This window comes from Tiliqua scincoides, chromosome 6, assembly GCF_035046505.1.
Source record: "Tiliqua scincoides isolate rTilSci1 chromosome 6, rTilSci1.hap2, whole genome shotgun sequence".
In the NCBI taxonomy this organism is placed as follows: domain Eukaryota; kingdom Metazoa; phylum Chordata; class Lepidosauria; order Squamata; family Scincidae; genus Tiliqua; species Tiliqua scincoides.
Genome location: NC_089826.1, coordinates 1,009,848 through 1,033,897, shown reverse-complemented (window position 1 = coordinate 1,033,897; position 24,050 = coordinate 1,009,848). Strand labels below are relative to the sequence as shown.

At 58.1% G+C, this 24,050-nt stretch overlaps 1 protein-coding gene across 2 annotated transcripts; it reads right to left on the bottom strand.

The window, feature by feature from the left end:
* Window positions 1-345: 345 nt before the first annotated feature.
* Window positions 346-20,423, bottom strand: CYP26B1 (cytochrome P450 family 26 subfamily B member 1). Of its 2 annotated transcripts, XM_066632432.1 has the most exons (6): window positions 20,220-20,423; window positions 15,728-15,952; window positions 3,325-3,600; window positions 2,844-2,999; window positions 2,028-2,309; window positions 346-738 (listed from the first exon to the last, which is right to left on the bottom strand). In XM_066632432.1, the coding sequence occupies exons 1-6, from the start codon at window positions 20,421-20,423 to the stop codon at window positions 346-348; spliced, it is 1,536 nt and encodes a 511-aa protein (XP_066488529.1). The 2 variants fall into 2 exon arrangements, with proteins under 2 accessions (XP_066488529.1, XP_066488530.1); XM_066632433.1 differs by lacking the exon at window positions 15,728-15,952.
* Between the last annotated feature and the right edge of the window lie 3,627 nt (window positions 20,424-24,050).

Here is a 24,050-nt window from a genome sequence, read left to right as displayed (position 1 = left end):
CAAACCTCTTCTTGCAGGAGGGAGAGAGAGAGAGCAAGTGCACGCACACAGTTTATGGCAACATCCTGGGTACGTTCAAGGCCATCCCCTTCTGTTCTGTGTTCGGAAATAAGACAGAATCCATCAAGGAGACCTCCTCAATTTGCGTCTGTTTTTCCCTCCCCTCCCACTAGCACAACACCATAGTTTTGGCCTGTTCTTCAGGGAAGGTTTTGCCCAAAGTTGTTCCACAAGGCTGGTCAGGCAGCATCTCTCCCAGTGGGGGCTTTCCTTTCCTTCCTTTCTTTTCTCCTCTTCCGGCCCCCTTGACCTCCCCCGCCAAGAGAAGCAGGCCAAGGATTTGGCTTACACAGTGGCACCCAACATGGCTTCTGTGTCTGTCAAGATTTCATTCTGATTTGAATCCAGTCCAGAGAACTTGACCTTCAGTCCATCAGCTGGGTGGACAACAGGCACCAGTGTGATCCGCGGGAAAGTCCTGGTGGCCAACTCAAAGCGGCTGGTGCTGGCCAGCTCAATGGCAAGTGCCTTGAGGAACAGCTTGGCAAGATGCTTGCCAAGACAGGTTCGTACACCCCCACCAAAAGGGAGGTAATGGAACCTGCCGTCTTTGTCTTCAGAGCGGCCCTGTCCGAAGCGGTCGGGGTCGAACACATCCACATCTTTGAACACAGGAGCTGTGTCGTGAGTGTCCCGGATGCTGTACATCACGCTCCAGCCCTTGGGAATTTGGAAGCCCTGTGGAGGTGAAAGCAAAGGGGAGTGTCAGCAGTGGAACGACTGCACAGGGGACAAGCAGGATGGAAAGACAAGCTGGCTGGCCGACTGACCAAAGGAGGCAGGGACTGGACTTGGGGATGGGACAAGAAACCATAGAAGAGCCAGATTTGTCTGCCCCCTGAATCATCAGGCAGGGAAGGCCCTTGAGAAGTTGCTTTTAAGTGCTGCTGCTTTTTGAACGTGGAAATTTAAAAAGTTAAAGGGAGAGAAAAGTCTCTCAAGCTGCTGCTGCCTGTGCCGGAAACCAGGGGAAGCACACATGGCCCAGGGGGCAACCAAGAACTTTTGTAGGCTGGTAGATTTGGAGGGATCAACTACAAGACCGTCTGATGGCTTTCCAGTGATTCACCACATCCTTAGAAAAGTTGGAGAAACAGGTTGCGTTGGGATGTCATAACCTCAACACATGTCAGAACTTTGACACCAGCCAAAATCCCATGAAAGCAGGCAACAGCTGGTGATTGTATGACATAAAAACGGCCATGTAAGCAAGCCTCAAGCCATGTTCTCCCAGATGAGATTCATCTCTCTTGAACAATTATCAACCAAATACTCACGGAGAGCAACCCACATGGTGTCTAATGCGACAATAAATGAGCAACATGTGGGGTACTGGAGACAGGAACACAAACATGCACTCATCCTTTGCCAGTTCCGTTCAAAAGGGTATGAACCCAAGCGCTTGACGCTCAGGAAGATCTACAAACTGCAACAGCCAGGCCAAGAGATGCTGTTTGGTTAGTAAGAAATTCCATCTGCTCTCAGTGAGTCACCCGCATGTCATCCAAACATCTGGTTCTAACCCACACTTTTCTTACCCCCCATTTTGAATGTTGGCTCCAGGGATTGAGTTTCGCTGCCCCAACATTTTGCTGTTCCTAAGGCCTCTAAGATCCCAAGAAGACACAGTCTTTTTCAGGACCTCCTCCATGCAGGATAAAAATGCATCTCCTGAAGAGGCACTAAGCTGCCCCTTCCTCACATCACATGACATCCCGCATCATTTTTTTAGATGCAATCATTTTCATAACATTTTAAAAATGTACATCACCCTGAGCCACTGTTCTTGCCCAAAAGGCAGCTGTTTGCATACCTGTGGGCACAGATTCTTGGGAAAGCAAGGCACAGAGCACTGCCTCATCCAGACAACCCTCCTAAAAAGGATTTGTATCACAAAGGGGTCCTTCGTTTTGACACCTGGGGAGGTGAAAGGTTCTGCCCCACTGCCCTCCAGCTCCTGCACTCACGTCCAGCTCGAAGGTCTGCAGCACCGTCCTGTACCCTCCGGAGATGGGAGTGAAGAGCCGCAGCACCTCCTTGATGACGCAGTCCAGGTAGTGGAGGCTGCTGATGGTGTCCAGCTGCAGGGAGCCCTCGCAGAGGCAGCCGTTGTGGAGGATCCCTTTGCTCCTCAGCTCTTCCCGGAGCTTCTCCAGAACCTGGGGGTGTTTCAGGAGCTGCATGACCAGGGAGGTGCTGGCACTGGCTGTGGTTGCGTAGGCAGCAAAGATCAACTCCAGGGTGCCATCCTGAAGGGCAAAAAGAACAGGGAGCGATATGCGTGAAAGGCAGGGCAGCATAGCCAGGCTCAAGCCATGGAAGCCTGGGTCCAAATCCCCACTGCCAGGCACAGCCAGTGTTGTTTCTCAGGGCACCATTCGCATTGGGAGCCTCTGCGGCCTGACCTGGGCACTGTGGCCAACTTTGGTTCCTACACCTGACTAGGCACGTCCACGTTCTTTCTGACTCTCCTTTCAGCTGAAGTTCAGTACCCAAACCGGAGGGCGGAGGAGGATTCCTAGGAAGCACTTTGACTGCTAAGCAGTGGCCCAGAAGGGCACAGCGACGAGCACAGGGGTGGAATTGCAGCCCCAGCAAAGGCGTCACTGCTCAGTCCTGGAAGGCCTGATGCTGGTGGCGCTGCAGGTTCTGCCATCAAGGTCGGTCTCCCAGAAGCGTATCCCACGAACGTGCCAGGAAGCATTTTTCGCAAGCTTCTGCACCCGAGAAGCAACCCAGGCTCTGTGGCCTCTTCCCACCTGACCAGCGCAGCGCCTCCATACCTTCAGTTCTTGCATGGTCAGCTCCTTGCCGTGCTCCCTGCCGCTTTCGATCAGGATGTCCAAGGCATCCGAGTAGTCCTTGCCCTGCGTGTTCTGCAGCTTTTCCCGGATGGCTTTCTCTAGGCCCTTCTGTAACACCTCTCGAGCACGGATCCCCTGCAGGAGGAAGACCAGAAGGCTGAAGCCCTGGATAAAAAGGGCTGCTGGGCAGCGATGCCTGCACCCCAGAGTTCCCCAGGCAGCTCTCCCTCACCATCAGCTGTTTCTACAGGAGAGAAATCATCACTGACCAAAGCACCGCACACACCTGGACTGCAGGGAGAGGAACAGCCGAACAGACCACCACCTGACCACACTTCAAGCCACTCTTAGCACACAGGAAGCTGCCTTCCTCCAAGTCAGCCCACTAGTTCACGATCCTCCCTTGGGATAGGCCCTTCCCTAGTCCTCCACCCCACGCCCGGATCAAGTCACCTCTTACCTTCCGGTAGCCACTGAAAGGCAGGTCCACCGGCAAGGAGAAGACATTCTCTACGAACTGCTGATAGACCTCAAAGAGGTGGCTCAGGTCTTCGTCCGGGATCCGGAACCCCAGCAGGACCCGGATGGCCATGCGGAAGGTGAGCTTCTGTGCTTCGTAGTAGACACTGATGGGCTCAGGGTTGCTGCTCCAGGCACGCAGAGTGTCCCGGATCACCAGCTGGATCTTGGGAAGGTAGCTCTCCAGGGCCTCATGGCTGAAGATCTTTGAGAACACCTGCAGGGGAGAAGGCAGGCAGAACACAGGTGACGAGAGAGGTCACGAGGGGCAGTTACTCCACCATCACTACAGACAGGACCAGCTTTAAGCCAACTGGACCCATTGTTCCCAACTGGGACCCACAGGAGGGTAAAAATAAATATTTTTACTAAATCATTTCACAGCCACTAAAACAAGTGGTGTTGTGACTATTTACTTTTCAAAGGTCATCTACGCATCTTGCTTGTTAACTCGTAGGCTTACAGGTACGCAATTTTAGATTAAAACATGCTTAGATCCATTTGGACCATTAACTCAGGTGCACATTTTACGTATATCTCTAAGATTATACAGAGCCTGGTTGTGAACCTGAAGCCCCACAAAAAAGACTGGTAACTGGGTCCCACCGCAGTGATGTGCAACCTCTGTGAGCCAGCAGGCGTCAGGCAACGCTGCACAGGATCTTCAGGTGGCTCAGGCCCACTGCTTACTCTCTCCGATGCACCTCACAGTGTTGTTGCAAAGATAAAAGGGAGAGGGGTGCAAACAAGCATGCCGTGTGTGCTGCACTGAGCACCTCACAGGAAGGACAGAATCAAAAAATAAACGTAAACTAAACTAAAATAAAAATGCTCTTGGCCACAGTTCACCCGCATTCCACCTCTGCAAGAGATTCTGGGTTACCTCTTACAATGGGTTTAGCACACATATAAAAAATGCGTAGATATAGAACATGCACATACTGCATCCATGATGAACCTCACGCAAATAACCTCTGTGAGAGAAAGAGGTGAGTGAGCAAAGGTTAGGAGAGGATCAGGGACTGCATGTGTGCACTTTGCATCTATTGCAGGGACGGAAAAGTGCCCACTTCCCCAAGTCTACATCATTTGTTATTGCACCAGTAAAACCACCGGCATTCTGCACACCAGGCTCAGGCAAATCTTTCTCTTTCTGTCTCAGTTCCCCCATCTGTGAAATGGGGTGACAAGATCACTGTGCTGGCAGGATAAAGAGCCTGTTGTGCTGCTGCAAATTAAACCACCTGGAACTGCACATTGCAAAGAGGGGAGACTCGCACTCCTTCAACGGTCGTGTCCAGTGTGTGTCCCTTTCCTCTCTTCCTAGGGACCCAGGTGCTGCCAATGCATGCGCCACCCAAACTGCTGCTCAGGATAGAGAGGGGCTCACAAAGCAGGGTGCAGCGCAAGCAGATCCTGGAACTGAGGGGAAGCATGGCCAGAAATACTACAGGGAACCCCAACGCAGGCTGCTGTGACGGTGCGGTGCGGTGCAGACATCTGCCACAGCAGAGTCTTGGACTGACCTTGTCAGGGCCTGCCAGAGAGCTCCATTGACAGGGCTGGGATTTATGGCCCAAAGAGGATACCTGAGCAGCATCAAAAACTTTGGCAGCCTCTTCTCTATCCAGAGCGCTCCACAGTTCACGTTTCTGTTCTGCCCCACACGGCCTCCACCCACCCCCCAGGACCTGGGCGGAAAGGGAATGTTTGCTTATTTTTGATTAGCTCACACGTGCCTGGCGTGCCAGGCCTCCCAGCACCAGCAGCAGGGGGCACGGGCCAAGGTGAAGGTCAGTCGAGACTCTAGGAGGTCTGCCGACATCCGGCTCCTGTCGAGAAGGACCTGGTGGGAAGAGCTGGGCTGGGGAAGGCGAGGGGGAGCCACAGGCTCCACTCCTCTCCAGCAAAAGCTGGCAGCAGCCTCTCTCAGAGAGCATCACCTTTCAAGCTGTCAATGTGAGAAATTTCCCCCACCCCTTCTGCCACCAAGGCCTGCCTGAGGAAGAGGAACCGTTTCCTGGACGCGGCCCTGCACTGCTCACGCACGGCGCCTTTTGCTGTGTCAGATAACAGGCACGCTCGGCGATGGCCTCAGAGGCTACAATGCCTGCTTCATAAAGAGAGCTGCGCTTCGGGCACCAGGCTGGGGGGGGGAGGAGTCCCTCAGTGGGAGATCCACAGGCAGCAAGAGGCTGGAGCTGTATGGCGGAGTACCCTGGACAGGCCTGGATGCAAGGCCGAGGAAGACCCTAACTGCAGCCATTCAGCTGTGAGACCGGCCAGTGTGGGGCTCCTTGGACCATCCACCCCCCACCCTCACCTGACTCACTGTAAAGCAGATCCCAAGGGATCTAAGTGCAAATTACCGCCTGCGTAGGCTTTACGGAATGTGCAGCTCACTTTGGATACTGTCTGGAAAAGCAGGCAGGAAGGCGTCACTGCGGCCCAAAATGGTGAGGGACGAAGACCAACCCTGGCAGATTGTGGCCTGATCCCCTGCACAGCTTGATCCACCCCACCCCACGAACCCTGCTCAGTGCAGACATTGGCAAGCATAGAGCAGGGCACCTCTCCCTCCCCCAGAAAGTGCAGCTGCCCCTGGAATTCTGGGGGCAGAAAGCAGCATTTGGACACAGACAGACATTGCAACCGAACCACATGGGGCGTCAGCCACCCCAAAACAGCGCAAGGACATCTGTGGACTGTTTGGTTTTTTCTGAAGCAGCAAACCTGGTTTGTCACTCCTCTTTTTCCCTGTCATACAACACCACAACCAGGGGACAGGCACTAAAACTGAATGTCGGGAGAGTTAGAACAGACAAAAGGAAATATTTCTTTCTCCAGTAGGTAATTAATCTAAGGAACTCCTTGCCAGAGGAAGTGGTGATGGCACCTGAAGGTCTAGATCCTTTAAAAGGGGATCGGGCAGATTGGTGGAGGAAAAGTCCATCACAGATGGGCATATGCAGCCTCCTGGTTTTAGAGGTAGGCTATCACTGAATGGTAAGGGGTGCCCACAGGATGCAAGTCTTTTGTGATCTTGTGTGCTCCCTCAGGCATCCGGTGGGCCCTGTGAGATACAGGAAGCAGGACCAGATAAGCCCTGGGCCTGATCCAGCAGGGATCTTCACAAGCTCCTCCCCATCCCAGCACACTTGCCTCACTCATACTTGCACACATACAGACAGGAAGGCATGCAATACCTGGGGCCTGCTCTCTGCCTTCCAGGGCTGCAGTGAGCTTCAGCCCGTGGCCAGTCCCCCGATGATTAATGCGGCTAACCAGGCCTGCTAACCGGGCTGTCCACCTTCTTTGGCACGCTTCAAGGATCATTAGGGGATTATCAAGGGACTGGCCATGGGCTGACGCACACTGCAGCTTTGGAAGGCACCTCATATCCAAAACAAGAGCCATCCAGATGCACCCAGAAGAAGAGATAAAAGGAAGAGCGAGCAGCTGACAGCCAAGGTTACTTCCTCGGTTCTATTTTTAAGCCAGACCTTCGCCCCGGTCCAGGAGACGGGGGTGGCCAGGGGAGCTGCTGTGAAGTCCTACAAGAGAGATGCCTTTACCCAGCGTGCCTCCCTTCCCCTCCCCAAGGAAACCAGGGACAAGGCCTCTCTCCACCCTCCCCAAACCTGGAGAGGTGCCCAAGATGTTCACATGTGCCAGGAAGGAAATGTCTCCTTGGCAGCCAGAGGCAGGCAGAAGCTGGGACTGTCACCGATGCCCGTCGGCACCCAAAGTCCAAGTGATGCTCAGGAACAGCACTGAGCAGCACCCTGACAACGACCCCCCTGCTGCGTGTTTTTTTCTGGAAGCTGCAGTTCAAGCGAGTGGCGACTGCGCTGCGGAACGGATGGCTCTTGTTCCTGCCTCCTCTCCTCTCCTCTCCTCTGCTCAGAAAAAGGAAATCCTTTTCTGCAGACTGAACGCTATGGCCAGCGACGGCAGGCGGGCACACTTGTGCAGGCAGCACTTGCCGCGAAGACTCTTGCCTCGCCCTCCAGGTCCTTGGCCTGCCCTTCTCACGCGGAGTGGAAGCAGCCACCTTCCAGCGGATGCAGGAACCAGGGAGGAGCTAGCCAGGAAGTCCCAGCTGCAGATCTCAGCTGCTCTCTCCAGGAACCACGTGCTGTCCTTCCACCGGCTGATGGCCTTATCTCTTGCCATACATGCAGCCATCACCTCCTCCTCTGGCAACAGATGGGTTGACTAGAGCGCATGCCCGTGCTCTGTGGCCCCTGCGCAGCCTGTGTGACACTCCAGGCAGTACTACTTGCTGGGCCTTTGAAGCCCTTCTTCCCAACACTCTCCCTCGGAGGCTTTGCTTACCTGTAGCCTAAATCCTCTGCTCCCTCTAGTGAACATTTGCAGAACTGCACCTCCCTTCCCACTCACTCCCTGCTTCCTTCCAGGATTGCTGGAATGGAGCTGATGAAGTGGCCTCCTTCGGAGTCAAACCCCAGGGCTTCTGTGCCTGCGCTGACTGGCAGCAGCACTCCAAAACACCATGCTGAGAAGGGCCTCCCCAACCCTCCCTGGAAATGCCCAGGCATCAACACACTGTGTTGGCAACCTTCAATCTCAAAAGACTATGGTATTGCGCTCTGAAAGGCGGTTCTGGAACAGCGTCTAGTATGGCTGAAAAACTAGTGTGTGTGAGAAAAACACCACACTAGTCCCCTATGAAAGGGGCTGAGCACTGACAGTTCAGCTGCAAGAACAGCGAGCACGGCCAAGAGGCGAATCTCTTCAGCTGTGTCAAGACAGGTGCTTCAGAAGACTACAGCAAAGCAGCACCAGTGCAAAGCTTTGCAGCAAGCCAGATTGGATGGGACCAAGCAGATCTTTCCCACAGGATTTCAATCTGGTTTGCAAAGTTGCCATGAATACCATCAGCTTGATCTCTTCACATGCTAGAAAGCTACAGTGCGGGCATCACAGCAGGCTGTGTTGGACAGAGACCGGGCAGCTGCAGCATCCCAGTGCGAGGTAGGGCAATTTTTTTTCCACAAACAAAGATCGTCCAGCACACCGTCCTGGGCCTCTGAAGCAAGTGTGCCAGTAAGAGGCCTTCAGGGTGGGGAGGGGGGACGGAATGGGGAGCTCCCTCCAAAGAGGGACTGAATGATCCCAGCTATAAGCAGCCAACTGAACCACGGCATGGAATGAAAACAGGATATTTCGAGCATTACGGTTTTCCTTAGGCAGAACATTCTTGCCCTGGTGTCTCGGCAGCAGGATGTCCAGGTATGTGCGACACCAAGCCTGCTGCTCTGGGAGCCTCGGCGCCGCCTGCTTGCCGAGTTCATTCTGGGGCTGGGGGGGGGAGAAAGGGAGACCTGACGGTGACCCTTGGGTGGAGAGTGGATCTCCAATTCGGACTGGCACCAGGCAAATCCCCAGCACAGTCGCCAGATACCAGTTTCTTGCAGATATTCAGCTCCTATCTATGCAACTGTAGCAGAGAAAACTGGTAAAGTGGAAACATCGCAGCAAGACAGCGCAAGTCCCGTTTCCACAATCAGCTGCCCTCAAAGAAGTCCTGAACTCACGTCACCCCCTGAGGTGTTTATGCGCCCAAGGGCGATGTAGGGAGACTGACAGCCCACGGCAGCACCAAAAGCTCTTGCCACACCTCTCCTTCGTCCCAGGAAAAGTGACTGTGTGAATAACCAGTGGGTGCAGTTTGCAGTCTCCCAGACAGATTCTCTCAGAGTAAGCAAGCAGTGCCAACACCGGGTAGCTAGTCAGCCCTCATGGCACAAGTGAGTGGACCCTCCCCTGACAGAACCACCTTAAATAAACCATGAAAGGAGGGACATGCTTGTTCTCAGAAATACATATCTGAAAGAACTAGGAAGACAAGTGTTCCCCATAAGCCCCAAAGTCAACTCTAACGGAGAGGAGTTGAGGGTCACCAGCAGCCAGGGAAATCCAGGTTGTCAAGAGGCCAGGTTGGCCTCCCTCAATCCAAGCAAGTCCAAGTAGCAGGCCTCACAGCCCTGGAGGCCTCCTTTCAGCCCAGCCAAGTCTTGGCTCTTGCTGGAGACAGGATGCCCGGCTTGATGGTTCAGTGGCCCTGCAAGTCTCGTCTGCCAGCAGACTTGGCACAGGAACGTACCCCAGGACTGCCAGGTCCAGCGGCACAGAAAACAGAGAGACACCCCCCCACCACCACCAGTTGGTCCTGCCTTTGGGCCTGAAAGCCAGATGTCCAGGAAGGAAACCACCACCCCAGCACTGCCTTCCCAGCTGCTGCTTTGCATGCTGCAAGGTTGGAAAATGGGGGTGACGGCCTTGGGCACTTCCAGGTTGGGAGGGGGGGTTTGTTCAGAATTCTCACACTTTGTTTACAAACTCCTAATAGGTGGTTGACGCGCTGCAGTCCTTCACCCTCATTCTCCCCATGGTTACATTCATGGGGGAGGGGGGAACATACCCATTAGTAAGCCCAGCAACTGGTCCTTGATGGCTGCTTTGCCATCTTTGTAGGACAGAGCTGGTTTTGCTGTGTTCAGTCACATGAGGGGCTGAGCCCCTTCTCTGCCCCGTCCTCTTTCAGGGGCTTGTACTGTTGGAGGGTTTCTTTCAGGGTCAATGGCCGCGACTGGATGGCACATCTGGAAGTGCCCTTGGGCAAGTTCACAGAAATATTCTTGGAGCAGAGCTGAATCCCAGAACTGAAGGAGGTCAGGACACGAGAGTCTCCTCTCAGGAGGGGAAAGATGGTGAGAGGGACTTTAAGGAGAGAGGGGCTGCCGCAGCCAAGGAAACTCAAGTGCAAGGCGGCCTCGGATCCCAGAGAAGACAGGCCAAAAGTCCTGCTCTTTCAGGATGTGCCCCTAAATCAGGGGCCCTGAAAAAGGCGGCCTGGAGTGGGGAGGAAGCAAAGCAAAAAAGGCGACCTCAACTCTCAATGGAACAGGAGAGTCTGCAGCAAAGGAAGAGAGAAGCCGGGAGGTGGAGAGCAGCCAGATTCCGAGGACCAACGAGCCCAATTCTGCAAGCTGCCTCTGATAGCTGACTTTGCCTCACTTGTCCTGCCTCTGTAAGGGCTCTGGCATGAAAGGCACATGCTCCCATTTCTGTCAGGAGGGTTGTGGTGCTTGTTTGTGCTTCAGCTGGAATGCGCTCGCAATGCTTTTATCTCCAAGCAGCTCCAAAGGAGGAGCAGCCTCCAGGGCAAGGAACTGACTGAGTGGGCTCTGAGCTCAGCCAAGCCAGAGTATCAATGGCCCCACTGCATGGAGGCACTGCGGGCCTAGAAGTGCGAAGAAGCACACCTGACCCCGGCAATCTGGGAACACCGTAATTAAGGGGAAACTAAGCAGATGAATCAGACAAACATCTTGTCTGACGGAAACTGATCCCACAGCATGCCAAGGCCCCATTGTGCCAGGCAGTGGCTGGCTGAAAGGCAGCGCTGTCCTGAAGGCCTAAGGAGGTGCGGCAAAAAGGCCCTTTGTGCCAGTCCCTGCACAGCCACCTCCCGCTCCCTCCTCATCCCCAGCAGCTGGCTCCTAGAATCGGCCTGCTTGCCTGCCCTATTCAGTCAACCTGCTTGCTGCTCGCTCCACTCAAGGCTTCCAGCTGCTTCGGCAGGCCTTGCTGCTTTTAGGCTTCAAAAAGAACCCAGTCTCAGGCTTTCCCAGAATGGGGGGGGGGGGGAGAGAACCTCACTGGGGCCAGTGAAAGAGAGGGGTGACAAGACCTGGCTGTCAGCAGTCCTGAAAAGGGGGCAGGCCAGCGGGGTGACCGCAAGGGCAGCAGACATCAGCTGTGGGAAACCCGCTGCATTAGAACAGTGAGGTAGAGCTTCCATGTTCAAAGGCAGTAAACCACAGAATGCCAGTTGCAAAACAAAAGCGGCCGAGAAGGTTGCTGCCATCCTGCCCGGCTTCTAAGGGCACCTGGGTGGCCACTATGGGAAGCAGGCTCAGGTAGATGCACTAGCCAGGCACAGGAGAGCTCTTCTCATGCTCTTCATTCTGAGGATGTGGGGTGGCAGGGCTCAAGAGGCCACCAGACTCACACTCTCTCACACTGGGGCCTCATCCTGGGCTGGAGGCCCTCGGCACATGCTCAAAGGCCTGCGTTACAAGCACTGGGGCTGGCACAGCTGCTAGGCAATCTCGCGCCACGGACAACCAGCCCCAGGCATGGGTGATGCAGCCAGCACAGCCTGGCTTTCTTGGCCTTGCTACTGCCTCTCCCTGCTGAGACTGCTGGGAGGGAGGAAAGAGATCTTTCCATCTAGGCTGATGGGTTCTGAGCTGTCTGTGACAGAACAGATCTTGGGGTGGTGGTGGACAGGTTGATGAAAGTGTCGACCCAATGTGCGGTGGCAGTGAAGAAGGCCAATTCTATGCTTGGGATCATTAGGAAGGGTATTGAGAACAAAACGGCTAGTATTATAATGCCGTTGTACAAATCTATGGTAAGGCCACACCTGGAGTATTGTGTCCAGTTCTGTCTCAAAAAAGACATAGTGGAAATGGAAAAGGTGCAAAAGAGAGCAACTAAGATGATTACGGGGCTGGGGCACCTTCCTTATGAGGAAAGGCTATGGCGTTTGGGCCTCTTCAGCCTAGAAAAGAGACGCTTGAGGGGGGACATGATTGAGACATACAAAATTATGCGGGGGATGGACAGAGTGGATAGGGAGATGCTCTTTACACTCTCACATAATACCAGAACCAGGGGACATCCACTAAAATTGAGTGTTGGGAGACTTAGAACAAACAAAAGAAAATATTTCTTTACTCAGCGTGTGGTCGGTCTGTGGAACTCCTTGCCACAAGATGTGGTGCTGGCGTCTAGCCTAGACGCCTTTAAAAGGGGATTGGATGAGTTTCTGGAGGAAAAATCCATTACGGGGTACAAGCCATGATGCGTATGTGCAACCTCCTGATTTTAGAAATGGGCTATGTCAGAATGCCAGATGTAGGGGAGAGCACCAGGATGAGGTCTCTTGTTATCTGGTGTGCTCCCTGGGGCATTTGGTGGGCCGCTGTGAGATACAGGAAGCTGGACTAGATGGGCCTATGGTCTGATCCAGCGGGGCTCTTCTTATGTTCTTAAACTACAATTCCCAGGAGGCCTTGCAGGTCTCTTGTTATCTGGTGTGCTCCCTGGGGCATTTGGTGGGCCGCTGTGAGATCCAGGAAGCTGGACTAGATGGGCCTATGGCCTGATCCAGTGGGGCTGTTCTTATGTTCTTATGTAGAGAAGCCCTTTTATTCTTCCAGGGGCAAAAGAGCAATATATGTGGATAGCCCTGAAAGGCCCCGGCAGTGTGCGCTGCACATGGCATTCCCAAAGGGTTCTTCAGGCACACAATGTCTTTGCTGCCTCCACCTGAGTGCACACAAGACTTCCACTCCCTTCAGGCTCTGAGCAGTCGCCCCCCCCCCCTTTCAGGCACTTTATCCAGGGTCTTCTTCACAGCCGATGGTGGGATGCCATCATCCCCCCCCCACTTGCACTTAGGCAGCAGCTCCCAGCCCTGATTTGAGGAAGAAGAGATGGAGCGAGGAGGAGAGGGATCCAACCAAGAGGGGCCACGGACTGGTGGCCAGAAGGCCTCTTCCCTGGCAGCTCACTGGGTGGGGGGCAGCACTTGGCAGGCCACCTCAGGCAGTCCCTGGTGGGAGAGCCGGGAAGCTTCCCCACAGTCCACCGGGTCCTGAGAGCTCTTCTCTTCCAGGCCCCCTGGACCAGGGGAAGGGGGTTCCGCATCACCCCCCGGGCCGCTTTCCTCGACCCGGAGGAAGAGCCTTGCCAGGAAACGCGCCTTTCCACCGGCGTCACGTCCGCAAGCGCGCGTGCGAAAGCAGGCCGGGCCCCACCGCGCATCGCCCTTTTAAGGCCGGAGCCGGCGGCACGCTCGAGTGCCTGCCAGGTTACTACAGTTCAACTTCTCCACGTGCCGCCTGCCGGAGCGAGGAGCTCCCGGGCTGCAGACCTGGCGGGCGGCTGCCGCGGAATGCGGCTCACGGAGCAGGCATCGTAAAACCATTAGGGCTCGGACGGTCCCCCGCCGGGAGCGGAGACAGACTCTCCGCGGGGGGCGGCGGGGCGGACCCTCTGCAGCCCCCTCCCCGCTTCCTGCGCGGGTGGCTGCGGCGATTCCTGCAGCCCCTCGACGGGGAGCACAGAGGACGCCCGGCGCCCTGCAAGGGGCTTCCCCGGCCCGAGCGCTTCCCTCGGCCCGGCTGAGGCTGTCCTTCCCCCCACCAATCGCGCCTGGAGCCCTGGCACGCTTCGCACGGGGAGGCCGTCTGGGGGCGAGGGAGGCGCGGCTGCTGCAGCTACTGCTGCTCGCCCCAGATCATGGCGGGGGGGGGGTCTTCCTGCCGCCCCGCGAGGGTCAGTCCGCCCTGAAGAGACCGGAGCTGCTGCCGCCCTGCTCGGAAGGAGAAGAGGCGGGCGCGCCGTCGGTGGGCCCACATCGCCCCTTTAAATTCCTCAAAGGCCGCCGCGGTCGGCCAGGCAGGCTGGAGGGGAGGGACGCGCGGCGGCAGCAGCAGCACCCACGTGGGGCTGGAGGGAGGCAGGGCGGCGTCCGGAGGAGGCTTCCCCTCCTGGCAGGCTCTGCGCTCCTGCGAGGGGACGGGAAAGGCGCTCTGCACGTGCCCAGGGGCACTTCCTGCTGCGCCGCGGCCCCGATTCTGCTCGCCCCCCCATCGCAGGCAGTTCCTCTGGCCGTGCAGAGCCCCCCTCCCCGCGCTGCAACACGCTGCTGGGAAGCTGGGCCCGGCTCTGCTCAGTGGGCACTGACGGAGGCACCCCCCGACAACACAGGCCCCCTTCGCTGACAGCCTGCTGCCTGGGCCTCGCGACCACACCTGCCCCCCCCCCCGCGAAAGGGGGCAGGGATTCCAGCCGCCAAGCCTGGCTCAGGGCTGGCTCTAGAGATCTCCCCCCCCCCCCCCCCGCCGCCGCTTCTGGGCAGTCAGGAGCATTTGCCACACAGGGCATTGCCGCCACATTCCCGCCACAGGGCAGGAGTCCTGGCACTTTGGGGGCCCTCTCCTTTCACCCACCACCTGCTTCCGTGGTGAGCTGCGCACAAGGAGCTTCTCAGGAAGGATGCACCAGCAGCCACAGTTGTGATCCTTGCTCCACTGCAGTGGGGGTCCCTTCTAGGCCACTGGTTCCCAAGAGGCCTGGAGAAGCTCCAGCCTGATGTATAAATGTCAAGGGTTGGGGCTTTGATGCTGATGGGGCAGCAGTGCTCTCCCCCAACCGCAGCTTGTTTAACCCTTGATGCGTGCGGCCTCATCTGCCCTGTCAGTTTTACAACGCTACAAAAATTGGGCCATGACCCACTGGTGCGTCCCAGACCCACAGTTTGGAAACCCATGTTCTAGGCCAGGGGTGTCCAAAGTTTTTGGCAGGAGGGCCACATCAGCTCTTTGACACTGTGTCAGGGGCCGGGGGGGGGAATTAATTTACATTTAAAATTTGAATAAATGTACATAAATTTACATAAATGAATATATTAAAGATGAACTTATATGAATGAATGAAGGTCTTGTGACGATAGCGCCTTTCGCAAAGCAAGGCTGGCCTTTCCTTTGCTGCCGCTGCAGTGGAGGAAGCCCTCATCCCACAGCTCACACGCATCGGCCAGAGTGGGCTCCAACAAACCTCCAGAGGGCCAGAGGCTCATTGGAGACTGGGGGCTCCCCGAGGGCCGCATTGAGAGGCCTCGAGGGCCACAAGTGGTTCCAGGGCCGGGGTTTGGGCACCCCTGTTCTAGGCTAACAATTTAAAGGCAGGGAAAGTTGCTTTTGACGTGATGTTCCAGGCACACTGCCACCCCCAATAGAGTGGGGGAAACCTGACAATCCCAGACAAAGCAGCCCACCTGGGGCAGCCCCACACTTCTCTTGCTGTTGGTCGTGATGGGCAGAGGGATCCACAGCCTCTGGACGCAGGTGCTGGGCTGCTGGGAGGCTGCTGCCCTCCTGCTCTGTGCGGGGCAGCTGGGTGACTTCTTTTAGAACAGGAGGTGGGCCTGGGTGAACTGCTGCTGTCCGATCCAATCCAGCAGCAGGGCTGTTCTGGCACAAAAGTGGCCCAGAGACTGACGGGAGCATCACAGGACCTCAGTAGTGAGTGCTCCAAATTGGGCTGCCACCTGGAGGCAGGGGGTGGGACAGGTGGGTGGATCTGCCCTTTAACAGGCACCTCAGTCTGGGAGCAGCTCACCTGCCTCTCCACCTGTGTCCCTGCATAGAACAAGTGCCCCCCACGTCTCAGGGAAGAAACCTCTTGCCTGCCCCCCCTTCAAGGCCACCCAACAGCAACTCCCACTGAGTGTCTCTTACCTTCCTCTTGTGCCTGTGGATGTCCCCGATAGAGTTGGCCACCGTGTTGGGACCCAGCAACATCCGGGTGCTGCGGGGCCACTCGGTGCTCACCAGGCTGTGCTCCCCCATCAAGATCTTGCGCACGTTCTCAGCACCCGTCACTCGGATCAAGGGGCGTCCCAGCAAGTGTGTCTTGAAGACATTCCCATACTTCTCCCTCCTGGACGACTGGAAACAGGAGCCCTGGAACAGGCACATGGATGGGGCGTGCATAAGCTCTGCTTGTGAGAAACATGTCTCCCCTCGCACCCCATTCTTCCCCCAGAACAAGACAGGTCCTGACCTGCAGCTGCACAGCAGAATAACCTGTCCTTAAATGCTGGATCCCACCTGGACCAGGATTCCGTTCAACAGCATCAAGCCCAGAGTTAGTATCAGCCCCGGATTATGTGTGAGTGTCTAAGCAGCTACAGAGTGCCTTTTGTTCACCAGGGAGTTCCTGCAGCATGGCCTGACCAACACCTGGAATTGAGAGGAAGGGCCCCCAGCTAGACAACCTGGCCCTCTGGCTGGCTCGAATCACGATCCCTCCCTAGTTCCAGCAGCTGAAGCACTGGGAGGCCCCCTGGGGCTTGGCCACTATCATGATGGTGCCATATTTTTCATGCACTTGATATAAGTGGATAATAATTGGGGGGCTCGTAAGGAGATACACCCACTCTGCCAAAAAAGCCAGATTGCTTCATTCCCTCCCTAAGAACAGGGTAGAACATCTGAAGGGATAACAGGCCTGGTTGGTGCTGCGTGGTCCTCTCAGCCCACTGCCACTTACTGCATGGGCAGCTATTCCTGCCCCTTGTTGAACACTTAGCAGGAACATCCCAGGTGCACAGTGTGCACAGTTAGTCAGTCCTGGACCTAGATGTACATGTGTACCTGGAGTGGGGTGAGTCTTTTCAGACTGGGTTCTCATTGAAATGCTGCTCAAAACTAAAGGCAAATGAGCAGGAGTTCTGGGGGGGCCACCTTCCATCCTATGCACCCACATCTGAATACAGTCTTTCAGAAGTAAATGCAGATGGGCTTTGGAGAAGAGTGGGAAATATTGCCTCTCTAAAAGGATGGATGTACTAAAACGGAGCACATCTCAAAACGTACTCCCTTTTGCTCCCCCTGCCAGGAATGGCCCCAAAGGGAGGGGCTGCTTGCCCGCCTAGCTGCCAGCCTGAGTGCCCCACCCCCCAGCTATGCCACTGTCCTTCTCACTGCATGTGAAGGCCAAGGCAAGAGAAAAGCGAGGTGCTGCTTGAGGATGACCCTTCCTGACTCCAAAGGGCCACAGCAGAGAGATGACTGCAGCTACACGTGGGGCTGTAAGTGGACACCATGGCTGCCTGGGCTGGCGCTGAGCAGCAAGAGTGACCCGACCTCCTCAGGGTGGTTGTCAGAAGAAATTGGGGCACTTCCAGGTGTGCTCCTCAGCGCCAGCCCAGACAGCCATTGCTGTCCACTTACAGTCCCATGTGAAACTGCAGCACCCTTCCCCACTGCAATCCGTGTGGGGTGTCAGGCTGCCCAACCTGACTCTGTGGCATCTGGGCACAGGCCTCTCCAAGAGAACCAGTGGCAGGAGCGGATTCAGTCCTCCTGCTGCTGTTCTCCAGAGAGGAGGGCTTTCTGCAGGAAAGAAGGTGGCAGCCCGAGTATCAGCATCACACAGATGGACACTGGGCAACAACTGGGTGAATGAATGCAGAAAAGCCACTTGGCTGCTCCCTGACACGTGTGCCTGGACAGGTGGTGCCTTTGGTCACTCCCTGGTGTGGAAGGGGCACTCTGCACATGCTCAGGGAGAAAACAGTTGGTTCACCACAAGCACCAAGTTCCTTCTGAGGGTGCAACCTGGTTGGCATGCATCTGTGCTAAAGGTTCTACAGATGCTGGGCGTGGCAGGAGTGACAGCTGCCCAACAGAGATGCTGCACACTGACCAACAAGACCTTCTGAAGCAGCTGTGGGGCAGGAGTCCCACATGCACCCTTCCCACTACTTCCCAACATCCACCAGGCCCACCTTTGGGCTCCCAACAGTGACTTCTGCTGACCTTGAGGATGCTTCCCAGGGGGCTAACAGCCCAATCCTATCCACACTTTCCAGGGAGTAAGCCCCATTGATTCTAATGGGACTTACTTCTGAGTAGGTGCGCGTAGGATTGGGCTGTCAGTCTGCTACTCTGGCTGCCTCTTTTGCACCCTGGTTTTGTTTTTCAGATTGGGGGGAGGAAATGAGGACAAGCGGCAGGAAAGGTGGGAGTGCACACGCTTGGCCACCTGAAGCATGCGAGGGGCTTGGGCCAGCCCTGCTGAGCCTCTCACCCCTAAATGCCCATGGACCTCCCAGGAACACATCTCAGCTTTGCTTTCAGAAAGTCAGTGGCAAGAGAGTGAGGAGGCAGAGGAAGGAGCCCTCTTCAGGCTCCCCCCCCCACGTTCCCATCAGTGGGGAGAACAGAACTTCCCTCTGGGTGGGGACCACCTCTCTTGACTGAGAGGTTGGGCAGAGGGGGAGGAACGTCTGGGAGGTGTGAAGTATTGGAGGTGGGCATGCCGTTCCCCACCGCTAAGGGCTGACCTGTGTTGACCCTGCAATGTTGGCAGCCTCTCACATGGAGTCTTGCTGGGCTTTCCCTGCCTTGGGTGGGCCTGATTCAGCTTAGGGACAGCTGGTGGAATCTTGGCACAGCAGGGGCAGGGGGGCTTCCTTTTCTTCCTTGCCCACCGCCCTCTCCAGGCTCTCCTTGCTGCATTTTTCAAGAGCTGGGTGGGTAGAGATCCTCTGGGAAAGGACCCCAAAGGTCTCCAGCTCAGAAAACGGACAGAGCTGAGGACTTTTAAGAACTCTCCCACATGCTGTTCACAGCCATAGGGTGGGGGGGGGGCAAGCAACGAGAGGGGTGAGGACATCAGGATTTTGGGTACCCCCCAAGTAAACTCTTGAAGGCACTCTCGAAAGTGCCCGCAGTTTTTGCCTTCCTCTTGCAGGGTCTCTCTGCAAGGGGGGCGGCTGAGCGCGCGGGGGGGGGGGTATTTTGGCGAGGACAAAGCGGGGCTGTTCAGGTGAGCAGGTTCCTGATCCGCGCCAATCTCAGGCAGAGCTTTGGGGCCCTCCAGAAAGGCTCGCTTGTGCTGCGCCTGCAGCGCCACAAAGGGCACTTTATGCGCGGCGCCTTCGCCAGCCCAGCCCGACCCAGACGCCTCTCGGTATTTTTAGCCCGGGACGCTGGACGGAGCCTCTTGGCGAGGGAGAAGCCCCCCCGCGCCCCCCGCAGCTTTCTTGGGCAAATAAAGCCCCATTGAGCCGGGGCTGTTAACCCCTTGCTGGCCTGCAAGCGCCCCTGTGGGCGGGGGGGGGCGGGGGTTCTCCCGAGCCGGGGACGCCGGACACAGACCCCCCCCCCGCTGGGAAGAGCCACGCCACCCCGGAATCTCGGGCGCGGGGGGGCTGCAGCCTGCAGGGGCGCGGGGCTACCTTGGCGCACCTCGGACCCCCGCGCTCGCGCCTGGGCAGGAGACACGACCCGTGGCGGGAAGCTTCGGGCTTCTCCGCGGGCCAGGGAGCGGCGTTCCTGTCCCTCGGGGGGCTCCTCGCCAGCCCCCGACGCCCGTGTCTGGACCTGGGGCTCCTACGGGAGCGAGAGGGTCGCGCCACGGCCGGCCCCGGCTCCGATCAGCGCCGAAGAGGCCGTCCCGGGTGAGCCCCGCTTCCCCGCCTCCCTCGAAGGCCGGAGTGGGCTTCCAGCCCCGTCGGACGTGGTGGCGACCCCCCTCCGCAGCTGGGACTGCAGGCGGAGGGCCGGGCAGCCTCCCACGGGACGGCGGGGGGGCATTTTCCATGCCCAGCCGCGGCGTCCTCACCTGGCTGCGCCAACAGCGAGGCGGGCGCCGACTCTTAAAGGGGCGATGCCCCGCGCTCCGGCCGCCCCACTCTCCGGGCCCGCAGGACTTTCCACGGGGCGGGCGAGCGACAGCCCTGGCTCCGAAGCCCCCTCGGGGCGGCGGGACCTACCCGGAGAGCGGGCTGGTGGGCGGGGGCGCTTCTCTTCTCTTCCCGGGGCGCCCCCTCCGGATGGACGTGGCCACCACGGCGGGAGGCAGGAGAGTGGCCGGGACAGCCGAGGGGGCGGACACCGGGGTTGCCGGTCAGCCGCCCGCCCGCCCGCGCTTCCCTGGGGGAAGCCTCTGAGCAGAGCCTTCCGAGCGCAGACTCGGGCCCCGACCCGCAGCGTGCGCCTCGCCGTGCAGGCCGCCTCCGGCACGCACTGCCGTCCCTCCCTCCCTCCCTTCCGCGGGCCGGCCGGCCGGCCGGCCGGCCGGCCCTGCCCCCCAGCTCCGCGGACCCACCCAGGCGCTGTCTCCGCCCCGCCCCGCGGCGGGGCTGCCGGACGGCGCCCGGGAGTCCCCGGCAGTCCCCGGTCCGGGGCGCTGCTGCAGGCGCGCAGGCAGAGACCTCACCTGGAGCAGCCAGTGGAAGGTCTCTCCGACGAGGGGGAAGCCCATGGAGCCCTTGGGGATGGGCAGCTTGCAGCTCTTGTCGCGCGTGGCGGCCCAGCGCAGCTGCCACAGCTGCTGGGACACGGCCAGGAGCAGCGTCACGGAGACCAGGCAGGCGACGAAGGTGGCCAGCGCCGAGACCAGGTCGAAGCCGGCGAAGAGCATCTTGCGCCGAGGCTGCTGCCGGGAACGGGCTTCGCGGGAGGCGGGCGAGCGGGTCCTGGCCAGAGCCCCGACGGGGCGGCCGGGCCAAGCGCGGGGTCTGGCGGAGTCTCGCGAAGGGCAGTCCGGGCCTCCTTGGGAAACGAACCAGCCCCGCGAGGGGTCCCGAGCTCGAGCAAGGGGCTCTGCCTGCCCGGGAGGAGGGGGCGTCGGTGGGGACGCGGCGCGGGATGCTGGCTGCGCTGCGGGGGGGGGCTGTGCTGCCAACTCCGCCGCGGGACGTTCTGGCGGGCCGGCGGGGTGCCTCGCTCCGTCCCACTCAGCGGCTCTGCGGAGCAGTTGTGCCCGGGCGGGGGGCGGGCACTCGGGGGCCGCGGGCGGGAGGAGGAGCCGCTGCGCGCCGCCGCGCCAGTTTGCGGGGAGAGCCCGTCCCGGCGGGTGTTTATATAGAGGCGGCGCTGCCCGGCTCGACGAGCAGCCCCTCGTCCCCTCCCCTTCCCGGCGGGGGCGGAGGCGGGGGGCGAGGCCGGCTGGGCGCTGGAGCCGGAGCCGAGAGGAGCAGGAGCCGGAGCCGGAGCGTGCCAGCCCTGGCCGCGGGCCGCCGCGAGGAGCCCTCCGTCCGTCCGTCCGGCTGCGATCTGCGGGGAGGAGAAGAAGCCGCGAGGAGCTCCGTCAGCGCCGGCCCGACGGGGCGCCCCCACCTGGCCGCGCCCCGCCCGCCCCGAGCAAGGCGGGCGGCAGAGAGAGCCGGGAGTTCCGCCCGCGGCCGCCCCAGCGCTGCAGGCGTGCGCTGCTGCCGCCAGGCCTCCCGGGCTGCATCGCTCGCCGCCAGGGAGGCCGGAGCCGGCGCCTTCCTGCTCGGCCAGCCGGTCTCCCCGCGACCAGCGCCGGACCTTTCCCCACCGGGCAGCAGCACACCGAGGAGGCCGCCTCGTCGGGGGCGGAGGGAGGGGCATCTCCTGCGACCTGCTCTCGCCGAACTGGAAGCGGAGCGGGGCTCTGGCAGGCCCGGCTGGTTTCAGTCTGGGGAGCCGCGGAGGCGACCCTTCCCCGCAGGCAGCCGAGCAACTTCCCGCTGGACGCAACGCGCTGCTGTCCGCCCCTTCTGTGTGCTGCCCTAGTGGGCCATGGGGGGGGGGCTGATTGATCGCCAGAGCTTTGCAAATCTTATCATAGGCTAGACCAGGAGAAGACCCCCATCCGGCCAACAGAGAGACACCAGTTGATAACCTTGCCGAAGGTGAGGAGGAGGGCACGAGCCAGGGGAGCTCTCTGGAGTGGAACTCCAGCTGGGCAAGAATGGGGGGGGCTTCTCCTGACCAGTGCCCAGCAGCGACTCTTTGGACCTCTGGTCTCTCTTGTCAGTGAACCCCAAAAGAGGACTTTGACAGGGTTTGTAGCTCAGTGGCTGAAATTGCACCGGGAGGGATTCAACCAGCCCCTGACTCCCTTTCTCGGCCCTTCAACCCACACTGTGGGGACAGCAAACCCCTTTCAGGGCATCAGTTGAACACTACCTGTAAATACACATGAAGTGCTTTGCACACTCTGGAAATGTCAAGCGTTGTTCTTGGAAGGCGGGTGGGGGAGGCCTGGTCACTGATGGGAGACCTTTTCGGTACCAGCCCTGGAAGTCAGGCATGTCATAAGACCACAAACAGATCAGACTACCAGGGCCCCAAGTTTACAGATTTTGTGGGGGGGGGCCTTTTCGCTGGGCATGGCTTGCTTCCTGCCATGCTGCAAACTGGGAAGTGTGCTGTGGGGCAGCCCTGGGGCAAGAAGCGTGCCAGGGAACAGCAGCAGAGTATCCAGGAAGCAGCACACACACATCCCTGGTCCGATCCACATTTCCAGTGCTGTTACAGCGGAGTGCATGTCTGAGGGAAGGCAGCAGGCATTGCCTTACCTTGAAGAGGCCTCCATGACTGCCCCCGCCCCACAGGATGCAGCACACGCCCCATTGGCCTGGCTGCAGCAGCACTGGAACGTTGGCTAGGACTGGGCCCTCAGACAGCCTCTCAGGGATCCAGAGGGAGGGCTGGATTGAACAGAAGCCCCCTCCAAAGAGCCTCCTTTGGCATTGTACAGCCTCTTGCGCTATGTTGGGCACCAGAGCAAGACGTGGGAGATGATGCTGTTCGTGCCCAAGAAGACTTCTTGTTGTTCACATTTTGATGCCCCCACCCTCCAAGGAGCTCAGGGTGCCGGATGTGGGACTTCCCCTCCTAGTGTCCTCACAACAGTCTGAGAGGTTGGTGAGGCTGAGAGAGACTGACTGGTCCAAGGGCATCCAGGAAGCTTTGTGGCTCAGCCTGGATCTTCCAGGTCTAAGTCCACCTCCTGAACCTCTAAGCCATCCTGGCTAATGGTCCTTCCATGACTGCCAAGTAGGTAGCAGAGGGAAGTGCGGAATGACCAACCCCCATGGAAGGCTCCAGGCTCTGGAATTGGATAGAATGGGAACAAAGCAAAGGCTGGCTCCACACATCCCTGCTCGTCACCCAGTGATGCCAGGTGCAAGGGAGGGGTGCCAGGGTGCAGGCCTCTTGAGTGCTCCCTGAGGCAACTGCTTGGCCACTGTGGGATACAGGCAGTTGACCAGGTGGGCCCTGAGCCAGCAGGGCTCACAATCTGATGACAACTCGATTCCCTCTCCAGAGGACACGTGTGGAGTAAAGCCACAGCCGAGTCTCAAACAGCAGAGTCTGAGCTTTCCTGCTGCTGCCCTCCACTGTGACCTCCAGCGCTGGGACTCTTCACTTGGCAATGGGGGCTGTTCGCATTGCAGGCCCCAAGCAAGGAGAGACTCTGCAGGCCACAAGCACTTTCCCAGCTGAAAGGCCTGGTTGCCTTCAACCCCGACAGGCATCTTGCAGCTCACTGAGAAGAACTCCCTGAGAAGTGGCCATGAGAGTCTTGGTCAGGGCACAGTGAAAGAGAGACCTTTGCCGTGGATGTCAGAAGGAGAAACAGGATCTCAGCATCTTTGAGGGAAGCAAAAAGCTGGAGAACCCCGTGGCTGAGGCTGAGCTGCCAGTCAGGACTTCCCTGTCTGGATCCCACCTCTGCCATGAACGCACTAGGCAGCCTCAGGCAAGCCACTCCCTCTCTTCCCATTCTGCAATGGGGGGGGGGGGAGAATACCTGGCACAGGTTTGTGGTAAGGATGATGTCAAGATGAGCCATGGGAAGCACTTTGCACACTCAGAAAGCACAACATGACTGTTCAGTCTGATTGCAAGAGGAGCAAAATGGTCTTGGGGGACTTTGCACATTCCTGGCTGGGAGCTGTGCCTCCCCATAAGAACATAAGAAAAGGCCCATCTAGTCCAGCTTCCAGTATCTCACAGTGGCCCACCAAACGCTTCAGGACGCACACAAGACAACAGGCACAACCTGCGACCAGATGCCCCTCCCCTGAATCTGGCAATCAGAGGCAGCCTGCCTCTAAAACCAGAAGCTGGTACATACCTACCATGATTTGTAACCCATGTTTAGCTTTTCCTCCAGAAACTTGTCCAATTCCCTCTTATAGGCATCCAGGCAAGATGCCATCACTATATCCTGTGGCAAGGAGTTCCACAGACTAATTACATGCTGGGTAAAGAAATATTTTCTTCTGTCCTA